Below are 13,991 nucleotides of genomic sequence, written 5' to 3'. Positions count from 1 at the left end.
AACAGAGCCATAAAGAGCTGAGCTTTTGTGTGTTATTAAAGTGAACCTAGTATAAATTCAAAGTATTATAATTTCAGAATGTTAAATGTAATCCCCATGGTAACCACAAGGACACCAGCTATAGAATGCACAGAAAAGGAAATAAGAAAAGAATGTAAGCATTTGATCACCAAAAAGAATCAACTAAAGGCGAAAGACAGTGATGTAGGAAATGAGGGACCAAAAAACTAGAAGGCATTTAGAAAACAAAGAACAAGGCCAGAATTAAGTCTCTCTTTATCAGTAAAAGGAAACCAACAAATTGTGCATGCCTGCCTGGCTTTGGTAAGGTTAGGGTGATCACCATGTAAACCATGAGGACACTGAGACTCAGAGCAGTAAGTTAAATAAGGAATGGGGCTGAGTTTCAAACAAACAAATAATGTCTCTGCATCACCAAAGCCCATGCTCTTTACCTGCATTAGCTGGGCTTCAGCAATTAGGATCATTTCACCTGTAACAAAAAGCCCAGCTCAGAGTTGCTTAAACAATAAACTGTATATCAGCTCATGTTACTAGAAGTTTGGCAGTGGGATAAAGATCATGGCGGTTTGGTATAGCAGCTTAGCAGTCATTTTTCTGTCTCTCTGTTCAGATATACACAGCTTGGGGCCTCTCCTGAGACTGGGGTTCACCACTGAGGTTCAGTGAGAGAGAGAAACTGACTTTTCAAGCTCTAGAATTGCCTTGTTTGCCCTCTTTTGCAATGACCTAGGCTGCTTGCTGTCTCCCACAGGCCTCTCTTTTGGATACAGACACACTTGTTGACTCATGCGTCTTCCCTTGATTTAGTATTTATGAGAGCCCAGGGCTCAGTGTCATCCAGGAGACTGAGAACAAATACTTACTTCTCATTTTTTCTCCCCAAGGGACAAAACCTGCCCGGGCGAGTCTTCTTTCTGCGTTATGTAGTACAGACCCTGGAAGATGATTTCCAGCAGATCCTGAGGAAGCAGCGACAGCACCTGCAGCAAGCCATTGCGAGCACTGTGCTGTCCTGTGACAAGCAACCCCACAATGTCAGGTAACCAGCTATCCGAAGCCTGGGATGACAAGAGTCATCAAGTCCGGAGAACACAGCAGGTGGATGAGACTGTCTAGTAACTAGATAATGTAACAGGGATAGTTATTATTACTATGAAAGGGGACGTGTTACCGCTCAGTTGTGTCTGACTCTTTGCAACCCCAAGGACTCTAGCCCACCAGGCTCCTCTGTCCATGGGATTCTCCAGGTAAGAACACTGGAGTGGGTTGCCATTCCCTTCTCTAGAGGATCTTCCTGGCCCAGGGATCGAACCCAGGTTTCCTGCACTGCAGGCAGATATGTAGACAGTCCTAGAAAAAAAAACCTCTGTACCAGCTGTGTGTCAGGTGTCATAACTTGTATGGTTTTTCCTCCTGAGACCATCAGACTTGCACTGATCTATTTCAGTTTTGTTCAGACAGCCTCAAGAGACACAGGGGAAAACGTGAACTTGTGTAACCCTCACAGCGGCTATAAGCCTGAATTTACCCCCACCCCCCTGAGTAGCTCAGGATAAGCCTCATTTGATGCTCTACTTTCTGAGAAATCTTTTATGATAATAGGTTACATGGAACAAGATACAATAAGGTAGGAAACACATGTTTTTAAAAATAAAGGCTGACGCTGTTTCCACTGTTTCCCCATCTATTTCCCATGAAGTGATGGGACCAGATGCCATGATCTTCATTTTCTAAATATTGAGCTTTAAGCCAGCTTTTTCACTCTCCTCTTTCACTTTCATCAAGAGGCTTTTTAGCTCCTCTTCACTTTCTGCCATAAGGGTGGTGTCATCTGCATATCTGGGGTTATTGGTATTTCTCCCGGCAATCTTGATTCCAGCTTGTGCTTCTTCCAGCCCAGCGTTTCTCATGATGTACTCTGCATAGAAGTTAAATAAGCAGGGTGACAGTATCCAGCCTTGACATACTCCTTTTCCTATTTGGGACCAGTCTGTTGTTCCATGTCCAGTTCTAACTGTTGCTTCCTAGCCTGCATACAGATTTCTCAAGAGGCAGGTTAGGTGGTCTGGTATTCCCATCTCTTTCAGAATTTTCCACAGTTTATTGTGATTCACATAGTCAAAGGCTTTGGCATAGTCAATAAAGCAGAAATAGATGTTTTTCTGGAACTCTCTTGCCTTTTCCACGATCCAGCAGCTGTAGGCAATTTGATGTCTGGTTCCTCTGCCTTTTCTAAAACCAGCTTGAACATCTGGAAGTTCATGGTTCACGTACTGCTGAAGCCTGGCTTGGAGAATTTTGAGCATTACTTTATTAGCGTGTGAGATGAGTGCAATTGTGCGGTAGTTTGAGCATTCTTTGGCATTGCCTTTTTTTAGGATTGGAATGAAAACTGACCTTTTCCATTCCTGTGGCCACTGCTGAGTTTTCCAAATTTGCTGACATTTTATTGAATGCAGCACTTTCACAGCATCATCTTTGAGGATTGGAAATAGCTCAACTGGAATTCCATCACCTCCATTAGCTTTGTTCGTAGTGATGCTTTCTAAGGCCCACTTGACTTCACATTCCACGATGTCTGGCTCTAGGTGAGTGATCACACCATCGTGAAGTGTGGGGTCATGAAGATCTTTTTTTGTACAGTTCTCCTGTGTATTCTTGCCACCTCTTCTTAATATCTTCTGCTTCTGTTAGGTCCATACCATTTCTGTCCTTTATCTAGCCCATCTTTGCATGAAATGTTCTCTTGGTATCTCTAATTATCTTGAAGATATCTCTAGTCTTTCCCATTCTGTTGTTTTCCTCTGTTTCTTTGCATTGATTGCTGAGGAAGGCTTTCTTATCTCTCCTTGCTATTCTTTGGAACTCTGCATTCAGATGCTTATATCTTTCCTTTTCTCCTTTGCGCTTCTCTTCTTTTCACAGCTATTTGTAAGGCCTCCCCAGACAGCCATTTTGCTTGTTTGCATTTCTTTTCCATGGGGATGGTCTTGATCCCTATCTCCTGTACAATGTCATGAACCTCCGTCCATAGTTCATCAGGCACTCTATCTATCAGATCTAGTCCCTTCAATCTATTTCTCACTTCCACTGTATAATCATAAGGAATTTGATTTAGGTCATACCTGAATCAGAGAAGGCAATGGCACCCCACTCCAGTACTCTTACCTGGGAAATCCCATGGATGGAGAAGCCTGGTAGGCTACAGTCCATGGGGTTGCTAAGAGTTGGACACGACTGAGTGACTTCACTTTTACTTTTCACTTTCACGCATTGGAGAAGGAAATGGCCACCCACTCCAGTGTTCTTGCCTGGAGAATCCCAGGGACAGGGGAGCCTATGGGGTCGCACAGAGCTGGACATAACTGATGCGACTTCGCAGCAGCAGCAGCAGCAGCATACCTGAACGGTCTAGTGGTTTTCTTGCTTTCTTCAGTTTGTTTAAGTCTGAATTTGGCAATAAAGAGTTCATGATCTGAGCCACAGTCAGCTCCCGGTCTTGTTTTTGCTGACTGTATAGAGCTTATCCATCTTTGGCTGCAAAGAATATAATCAATCTGATTTTGGTGTTGACCATCTGATGATGTCCATGTGTAGAGTCTCCTCTTGTGTTGTTGGAAGAGGGTGTTTGCTATGACCAGTGTGTTCTCTTGGCAAAACTCTATTAGCCTTTGCCCTGCTTCATTCCATATTCCAAGGCCAAATTTGCCTGTTACCCAAGGTGTTTCTTGACTTCCTACTTTTGCATTCAAGTCTCCTATAATGAAAAGGACATCTTTTTTGGGTTTCCAGTGGTCATGTATGGATGTGAGAGTTGGACTGTGAAGAAAGATGAGCGCCAAAGAATTGCTGCTTTTGAACTGTGGTGTTGGAGAAGACTCTTGAGAGTCCCTTGGACTGCAAGGAGATCCAACCAGTCCATTCTAAAGGAGATCAGTCCTGGGTGTTCTTTGGAAGGACTGATGCTAAAGCTGAAACTCCAATACTTTGGCCACCTCATGTAAAAGAGTTGACTCATTGGAAAAGACCCTGATGCTGGGAGGGATTGGGGGCAGGAGGGGAAGGGGACAACAGAGGATGAGATGGCTGGATGGCATCACCGACTCCATGGACATGAGTTTGAGTGAACTTCAGGAGTTGGTGATGGAGAGGGAGGTCTGGCATGCTGCGATTCATGGGGTTGCAAAGAGTTGGACATGACTGAGCAACTGAACTGAACTGAACTTTCTGAGAAATCTTTCATGATAGGTTACATGGAACAAGATACAATAAGGTAGCAAACACATGTTTTTTTCTGTAAAATCAGAGCTAAAGCTGCTAGAAGCTTCAGAGTGGGAAACTACCATATCCTTATAAAAGTAGGGGTAAATGTGGTTTCTAGGGTAGGGATCTCAGACTAGAATTTTCATCCTGGAACTACCCCCCTTCTTTTGCTTCTTTTGGAAACTTCTCTTCAGCATTCATTTTTTTAAAACATCACTGAGATTTTTTCAGTCATATACATTCTCATATGTTCTTGCATATTTGTTAAGAATAGTTTCCACAGGCCAATATGGGATATTTGCTATTATAATTCCTTTAATTAAAAAAGAAGGACATTTCATTATGTTTTTGATTATCAGTCAGCTAGGAAAATTGAGGGCAAAAGGAAAAGAGGGCATCAAAGGATGAGATGGATGGATGGCATCACCTATTCAATGGACATGAACTTGGGCAAACTTTGGGAGATGATGAGGGCTAGGGAGCCCTGGTGTATTGCCGTCCATGGGGCATCAAAGAGTCAGACACGATTGGGCAACTGAGCAGTAACAATGACAATGGCTTTTTCTCCCTAGGTTTGCCTGCTTCCATCCGTTTCTGTGAATGTGGCATTTTTTGTGAAGTTTAAATGTTAATTATAGAGGTAGAAAATCAGTAAGTAACGAAACTACAAGAGCACAGGATAGCGTAACTGGGTGTAAAATTGAAAAACAACAATTTAAATAGTGACAGCAGCTCTCCTGACCATTCTGCTTTATGAGCTTAGGCGTTGAATTGGGAGATGGGAGACCTGAACCCAACTCAATCCGTTAACAAGTTGCTCACTTTCATTTCCACCTTTCAGGGCGCAAGCCTCTCAGTGTACCCAACACTAAACTCTTGAGTTTAAAGATGGGAATTTATGACCTCTAAATGCAAATAAAATACACTATTTTGTGCTTTCTTAATGAAAAACGTCAATTCCAGCTGGAGGGAAAACCACTGTTTTTGATTCAATAAAAAACTAAAACTAAATTGAAGTCACTCAGTCATGTCCGATTCTTTGCGACCCCATGGACTATAGCCTACCAGGCTCCTCCATCCATGGGATTCCCAGGCGAGAGTACTGGAGTGGGTTGCCATTTCCTTCTCCAGGGAATCTTCTCGACCCAGGGATCGAACCTGGGTCTCGTGCATTGCAGGCAGATGCTTTACCATCTGAGCATCTGGGAAGCCTTTCGATTCAATAAGAGGTGGCTATTAGATTGAGGTTGTGGTACATGGATATGGGCATATATTTATCTAAACTCATCAAATGGTATAACTGTGCTTTGACCTTTAGTTGTCAGAGAAGAGGCTATTCCTGGGTTGTAATCCTCAGCTTGGTGCAATTAAAATTTCCATTTTTTGTCTCAAAGTTTAAAAAAAACCACCTCATTAAACAAAAAAGTGTGCAATTTATTTTATATAAGTTATACCTCAAAAATAAGCTTTTAAAAGAGAGTGGTGGTAGGTCAGTCTCCATGTGGCCCCTTAAGGGATTTTCTTTTCTTTCTAACTGTGCATACAAAGAGTAATCTAGTTCTACACAATTTAAGAAATATAGTTGTCCCCAGGTGACCTCACCCCCATTTTCTTTTCCAGCAGGGGTAACTGCTTTCAACTCTTTCATTTAAGAGATTCCTTGGATTTAACTTCTTCAGGGCTGAATAACTTGCCTGTGTTGCTAATTATTGATGTTTTATTGTTCAGTTCAGTTCACTACAGTCGCTCAGCTGTGTCCGACTCTCTGCGACACCATGGACTGCAGCACGTCAGGCCCCCCTGTCCGTCACCAACTCCCGGAGTTTACTCAAACTCATGTCCAGGGAGTCGGTGATGCCATCCAACCATCTCATCCTGTATTGTCCCCTTCTCCTCTTGCCCTCAATCTTTCCCAGCATCAGGGTCTTTTCAAGTGAGTCAGCTCTTTGCATCAGGTGGCCAAAGTATTGGAGTTTCAGCTTCAACATCAGTCCTTCCAATGAACACTCAGGATTGATCTCCTTTAGGATGGACTGGTTGGATCTCCTTGCTGTCTGCTGTTGGCTATAATTGACTGTTATTGACTATCTGTTGACTCCCCGCCTGTAAGATGAGGAGTTAGCTCTTTTTCCTCTTTCCCTCCTCACACACACACACACACTTCCCAGCCCCCATACCATAATATAGCTATATCAGAACTTTGTTTAGATCAGTATTTGATGTTCTGATCACTATAACTGTGTGCTAGTCAGAGTTGAGCCCAGTACAAACTATGATTACTTTTCCCTCCACTCATAACTTTTTGTTTTCCTTAGAGTTAGTAATTGCCTCATTTTTAGTTTCCTCCTATTCTTTTGCATATCAGAAGTCAGTCCCAAATTCTCTGCTGTTTGATTTAAATATCCTGTCAAGATGTTTGTTCCCACTTCTGAAGTTCTTCTTCTTGAAGATCTGTGGTGGGGTACTTCGACCTCCTTTAACCTGGATTGGCTGTCCTCTTTGCCAAGTCTCTACCATAAATGTGAAATTCCCTTCACCTGTTCCCACTGTTGGATATGTTTCATATCTTTTCTTTCTTGGTTTACTCCCTTGTTTTGATGGATCAGTCTCCAGTAACTTCTTAGAAAGGTATGTGGGAAGTAAAATTTGAGTTTTTGTATGTCTGAAAATATCTTTATCTTCCATACATTGATTCATGTGAGTATAGATATTTAGGTTACAAATAACTTTTCTACAGAATATTAAAGGAAATTTTCCAAATTTTCCATTGCCTCCTAGCTTCTTGCTGTGAAGAAGCCATAGGCTACTCTGATTACTGATTCTTTGTATGTGCCTTGATTTTTTTCTCTGGATGTTTGCAGAATCTTTTTTCCCAGTATACTTGTTTTAGGTCTATATTCATCTGTTATGATGGACATTCAGTGGGCCATTTCACATCCTTCATTTCTGGAAAATAGAGTTTTCATTGCTGTTACTATATTTTTAATTTCCAAGAGCTCTTTTACTTTTTCTTTAAATGTTCCTTTTTAAAATTAATAAATAGGAATCTGTTCGTGACTTTTTCTTTCTTAGATCTGTGTCTTTTCATATCTTTGATGTTACTAATGATAGCTTTTGTTTTTGTTACTTTTCTGTATAATGTCTGTTTTCTCCAAGTTGCTTTTTTGAGGAGAGAGGCGGGTTGGTTTGGGGTTTTTTCCCTTAATCTCTTCTGTTAGAATATGTCCATAGAAGTCTGGAAAAATTTGGTGCTCTATTCTTGTTCAAGGGCAAAAAGCTGATGTGCTCAAAAGCTGATGGAAGCTCTGAGTACGGGTGAGGACTTGTCATTTTTGAGTTTTCCTGTAGGTGGAACTGGCTTCTCATTTCTTAGAAAATACCTTGTCAATGACTTTAGATCTTTCCTCTTGGTCTGGATGGGTTTTCCAGAAAAGACTTCAGATCCCCTCCATGAAGGATAGAGACCAGGATGCCAGGTTTTTGAAAGACAGGTGTGGGAAGATGGTGAGGATCTCTGCACTGAGCATGTGCAGGTCCACTTAACGCCCCTGTTTTTGCTTTGATGCCTTTGTTTCCCAGCTGTGCCTGATATCCTAGTCCAGAGACCCTGTTTATCTCTCCACAGAGTTAACCTGTAGTCTTCAGGGCTGGAAAAGAAGATCTAGGGCTCTAAAAGTTTCTTAAACAGATTATAAACCATTATATTTATTTTTTAATTTACCCTCTTTTATCCTAACTTCATGGAAACCTTGTACTGCCTTTAAATAGGATTACTCTTCTCTACCAGTGGCTTAGGACTCAGCTTCCTCAATTCTGTCAAGTCAGTTCAAATGTATTCCTTTGCCAAAGGCATAGAGTTAGATTAAACATCATCTAAATATGACAGTTGCCTTATTTACTTAGCTAATTGGTTACTCTGAATGTTGTAATCAGCATCTCTTACCCCACCCCTTAAATCAAAGGCTAGGACCTTGACAGTTACCTATATCTAACCACACGTCCATCCTCTATCACCTACTTTTGCACCTTTTTGCATCCAAAGTAACTGGCATCCCAAATGTTCATCATTTTTCTTTCTTTTTCATGTAGTTTATTGCATCTGTATGTGTTCCTGTGAAGTATATATTTTTATTCTAGTTCCTTTTAGCTGTTTATAAGAGTATCATGCTGTATGTAATTGATTGGTACTTTTATTTCACTTAATATTATAGTGTACTAAAATTTGTCCATATTGTTACCTATCCACTGTAGCGTATTCATTTCCACTACTATATAATATTCTGTTTCGTGAAATACTCATTTTCCTTCCAACTTGCAGATTTTTACCATTATTATCTGCCTTCCTTTTCTTCCCTTCTTTGTGGATTTTTTAAAAAGTATTTACTATTAGTGAGATTTTAGAAGGCAACAAAATTAAATGTGGACTGTATGAGAAGCTTTTATCTCCCTAACACTGAGCACCTACACCCTGTATAAGATATGACTACACCAAACATACTCTAAGCTTTGGTTATTAGCCCAATAATAGAAAGCCAGCAAGGTTGTCTAGTCCAGCTTTCCGCCTTGTCAAGCAAGGCATGTTCCTGGTCAGGAAGCCACAGATAGTACACTTTAACCTTGGAGATACCTTTCAACAATTCTAACTTAAAGAAAATTGTTGACATTTTCCTTATCTTTTGTAACCTTCCTGCAATTAAATGCAGGGTTTCCATTAGACTTGTAAAATATTGAAAATAGCCTAAGGGCTCCTCTCTGTTGCCTTTAGGGAAATCTAAGTGTCTAGGAGTCCATATTAAAGTTGCAGTTCTGAGCACCCTACCAGTAAGATAGAAGTTTAAACTTTTTCTTTCTTATCTTCTTCTCCATTGCAGGGATGTCATCAAGTGGTTGATCAGAGCAGTAACTGAAGACAGATTAATCCAGCCCCCAAATCAGAATCAAACCTCTCCAGGAAAAGGAATCTTGAAGACCAGCAGTAATCACCCTTCTTCCCAACCTAACCTGACAAAGAACGCCAATCAGCTGTAAGGAGCAGACAGAAGTTACCTTTGCTGGAGCTCTGGGGTTTACTGTGTTGGAGACTAGCACCACTCTCTATGAGCAGTTTCCCCAAAATTAACAGCTCTTATAGCATAGGCTGATTCTTACTAAAAACTACCTTATTTTGACCAAAGGCTAAGTTCCTAATTCCAGAGGTAAAACAAAAGCAGATCTTTCCCCCTAGGTGAACAGGACATCACTAAGTGAATTCACCAGCTGAAGCGGAGCGAAAGTGAACAACAGTGCCTCCCCTTCCTAGATCCCCAGAGACAATACAGATCAAAGCCACTCACCACTTCATCTGTCCCCTGACAGATGGGGACTCACGGGTAGTGGACATTCTAGCAGCCTCTAATCCTCAAGGGCCTGGGTCTCTCTCCTCCAGTCCTGGAAGAAGAATAGCAGTTCAACCTGCAGGTTCCAACAAGTTGTAACAGCAATGGCTCAGACCAGATCAGGTCCCATTCCCTCAGACTGCACCAGAAAGAAATTCCTGGCATTTCTTTAACAGAATCGAAAGTGGTCTTGGCATTTTGGGGGAAATGCCAGGATTTTATGGTCTGGAGCTGGCCTTGTACAAGTAACCTGCTATTCTATGTCAGTTATGTTTATAAAGCCAGTTAAACTTGATATTTCAAATATAGCATTTGTTCAAATATAGCAACTAGATTCACAGTGCTATAATTTAGTTGCACTGACCGGATTCTTAAATAAGTGCTATGGATTTTAACTAATCTAGGAGACAATTGTGTATCTAAAGGAAGAATGTTTTGGAACGATGAAGCATTTGCTTGGGCAGAATGGGGAAGGTCCTAAAGTAGGAAAATAAGATTATGTCAGAACCCCAGTATATAGACCAAGAGAGAGGCAGACACTGTTCCTTAAGAGAAAACTAATATAAGAATAGTAATTATAAGTAGATATTAGAAAAATAAAATTAGAGTCCTTGAAGATTTATCATGATCTTAACAACAGTAGGCACTGCTGTTTACCATTAACTAGTGCCTATATGCCAGATCTGTTACTCAGCACAACTTTATGAAATAGGTGGTGTTATTTCCCCGTTTTTGAGATGAGAGAATTTTGACTCAGAGCAGTTTAGTAATTTGTCAAAAATTGAATAGCTTGTCATTGCAGAGCCAGAATCTGATCTGACTCTGGTCCACCTATTGTGTCCTGGCTGCAGATTTTCTGCAAACAGAGCCCCTCTTTGCCTCACAAATAACAGCGCACATTAGAAAAGGCTACCTTCAGGTGAGGCTCACCTCCTGAGGGGCTGCTCAGATTCCTTCCTTCAGCCTGGGTCTCTCCCACAGTTAGGTCTGATGGGAGAGAGGGTCACGTTTCACCAGTTGAAATTCTGACGCTGAACTTAGGGAAAGATTGTTGTAAAGGAACCAGTAACAGGAGAAAACTATGTAGTAAATTTGTATTTTCTCCTATCAAAGAAATTCAGATAATTGTTAGTCATTCTGAGCTGTTTCTTCACCGGTAGAATATAGAAGTTTTAGGTTAGGTATCCTTAAAGCTCTCTAGATCCTTAAGATTATATGTTCCTATGGACTTCCTTGGCAGTCCAGTGGTTGGGACACCATGCTTCCAATGCAGGGGCAGATTGAGGAAGGTTCTAGAGGTTTGATCCCTGGTCAGGAAACTAAGATCCCACTTGCCTTGTGGCATGGCCAAAATTTTTTTTTAAATAAATAGATAAGCAACAAGAACTATATTTTTTGAAAGATTGTATGTTTCTATTTTTGAATTTAAAAGCAGCTTGCTTTTGCAGCGCAACCCCAGGTTCTGAGAGGTTGATAGTATGATCTGGCAAAAGGGATTCAGGTAGGTGAAATTGCTAATAAAAGCATGCTGATGCTTGAGTAGTTCTCCCTGACCTAGTGTGTGCTTTACAAGAGCCTTTAGTACACTGGCGGGCACCTCATCCCAGCCGGCAGGGACCCTCCTGCTCATTTGTGTTCTGTGTTCTGGACTCAGGATTGTATGCCAGCTCCAGAGGATGCTGTCTATTGCTGTAGAGGTGGACAGGACCCCCACGTGCAGCTCCAATAAAATTGCTGAAATGATGTTTGGGTTTGTGCTGGACATTCCTGAGAGGAGTCAGAGGTGAGTCTTAGCTTTGTTTTATTTTTTGATCTGGGAACATAATTTCAAAAGAAAATTCCAAACAGTAGTTAAATTAGGGGGGGAAAGGGTAGAGAAATAGTTCCTGTCTCTTTAACCTTTGAAAGAAATAGTTTCTCAACCAACTGTTATTATTTGCTACTAAGGCATAATTTCTTAGGAAGAGGCAGGTTACCTTAAATGCAGCCTAAATTTCCCACTTTATCCATTTGTCTAATAACTTCACTCATCCCTCAAGTTTTTAGCTGTTAAGCACTACCATCTTCTCTGACCCTCAGCCAGAGAGCCTGGTATAAATGTTTACTAAAGTCTTGTTGGGTGAAATAGGCCTGTCCATATAAGGGGAAGAAGAGGTGATCCAAGAGTGAGTACAGTTGTACCTGTAGAATGAGCCCAGATATTAAGAGTAGGGAATTCACTTTCTCTAAACAATTAGTGAAGCATTCCATTAGGAAGAGACAAAGAAATAAGAGTTCTTGGCTAGGACCAATGATTCCTCCTTTGAACCAGTAATTTTAGAATCCAAAGGAAGGAAAATAAGCTACCATGACTGTAATTTCATGAACAGTTGCTAGAACAGGAAATAACTATGGGAGAGCTACTGTAGGGTGGTAACACTTGAGGGAATCTCTGTCAGCTCCTTTTCTGCTTCCCACCCCATCCCGTAAGCTCCCAGTTGATAACCAAGACTACTCTTGTACATTTCTGGTTCCTCTGTTAGAAGAAAATGTCATTCCAAATAGAATTGTAATAAAGATTTAGTTAAACTATCCTGCTAAGATTAAGACAAACATTAATTGGATCCATACAATGTGCCAGTCATTGTTACATTAAGTATCTCATGTTTTTATAAAGCTTTATAATGTTGGTCCCATTTAACAAATGAAAAAAATACTCTAAATAGTTAAATAACTAGCCAAAGTTTACATCACTAATCAGATTTAGAATCCAGATTTAAACCCAAGACTTCCTAATTGCAAGGTCAGTTCAAAGAAGGCAGTACATTACAGTGGTCAGCCAGAAGGAAGCATTCATAAAATCGTGCTTGCTCTATCACTTCGTTAGTATTTCATTTGGATCCAGCTCCCATACTGTTTATTTATTTATGCCCAGATTCTAGTGAGAGATGGGAAATCTAAGGAGTGGGTAACTGTAAACAAATTTAAACTAAACAGAGACAAAAATAGTTTAAATGAAACCTGGTCCTAATTTAAAACTTTTCAGGAAGGGAAAATTTGTAACCACCCCAAATTGTACTAGAAGATACTTTATATGGCCTTACCTTTTAATCTTTTAAAGTTTATGTATAGTTTACATGCAGTTAAATGATATAAACTAATTTACATAGGTATCATTCCAAAGTTCTGACAAAAGTATAACTTATGTGACCTATTATTTTCCAGTGGTTCACTGATAGTGGTAGAAATCCAGCAGCCTTGCTGAATTCAGTTATTCTAGTAGGAATTTTTCTGTGATTTCCTTAGAATTTTCTATATACACAATATATTGTCTGCAAATGAAAAGTTTAATCTCTTCCTTTCCAATCTGTATACCTTTTCCTTCTTTGTCTTACCCTATTGCAAGGGCTGGTACCCCCAATAGAATGTTGGAGAAGTGATAAGAAGAGACATCCTTGCCTTATTCCTGATCTTAGAGGAAAAATATTCAGTCTTTGACCATTAAGTATAATATTAGCTGTGGATGTTTCATAGGTGCCCGTTGTCAGATTGAGAAGGCCTCCTTCTTTGTCTAAGATATTCAGTGTTTTGTGAAGAATAGGTATTTGAATTTATAAAATGTATTTTGTTCATCTATTGAAATAATCACAGTTTTTCCTCCCTCATTCCATTGATATGCTGAATTACATTGATTGATTCCTTCGTATTATAACCAACTTTGCATTCCTGGAATAAAAAACCCTACTTGATTGTAATATATTATTCTTTTCTATTGACAGATTCAATTTGCTAATATTTTGTTAAGAGCTTTTTCATCTATGTTAATTAGAGATAGTAATTTTGTTTTTGTATAATGTCCAACTTCATTTATCTTTAAAGAAATGTATATAAAAAATAAATAAATATAAATTAAAACTACACTGAGATACTATTTCCAACCTATACAAATAGTAAAAATTTTAAAGTACTATGAAACAGTCTGTTAGTGAAGGTCTGAGAAAGCAGGCAGGTGCCATACGTTGCTGGTGGTGATGCAAAGTGGTGCAAGCGTTACGGCCAGTGGGGGGTGGGGGTGTGTGTGGTGAAGTCTTACAGTATCTGACAAAACTAAATGTGCATAATCTCTCGACCCAGAAAAATCATGTGTAGGAATTTATCCTAAAGAGGCACGTTTAACAGTATGAAAATACATATGCAAAAGATATTTACAACAGCATGTTTATAATTGCAAAATACTAGAAACAACCCAAATTCCCATACATAGGACAGTGGCTGAATGTCTGTGGTATATCTACAAAATGAAGATGTAGCTATAAAAGAGTAAATATTGAAAATAGGAGCAAAATTTTT

General features: G+C 40.0%; 1 protein-coding gene across 1 annotated transcript in view; it reads left to right on the top strand.

Annotated features, from left to right (window-relative positions):
• The window catches only part of SIMC1 (SUMO interacting motifs containing 1), a 78,727-nt gene that overhangs the window by 44,765 nt on the left and 19,971 nt on the right, over nucleotides 1-13,991 (top strand). Inside the window, exons 5-7 of the mRNA XM_069595288.1 lie at nucleotides 909-1,063; nucleotides 9,159-9,311; nucleotides 11,317-11,445. Of these exons, the coding sequence (XP_069451389.1) occupies nucleotides 909-1,063; nucleotides 9,159-9,311; nucleotides 11,317-11,445 (437 nt within the window). The remainder of the gene's footprint in view (nucleotides 1-908; nucleotides 1,064-9,158; nucleotides 9,312-11,316; nucleotides 11,446-13,991) is intronic.

The sequence above is a fragment of the Ovis canadensis genome, chromosome 7 (genome assembly GCF_042477335.2).
Source record: "Ovis canadensis isolate MfBH-ARS-UI-01 breed Bighorn chromosome 7, ARS-UI_OviCan_v2, whole genome shotgun sequence".
Classification (NCBI taxonomy): domain Eukaryota; kingdom Metazoa; phylum Chordata; class Mammalia; order Artiodactyla; family Bovidae; genus Ovis; species Ovis canadensis.
This window is presented reverse-complemented; position numbering and strand designations above follow the sequence as displayed.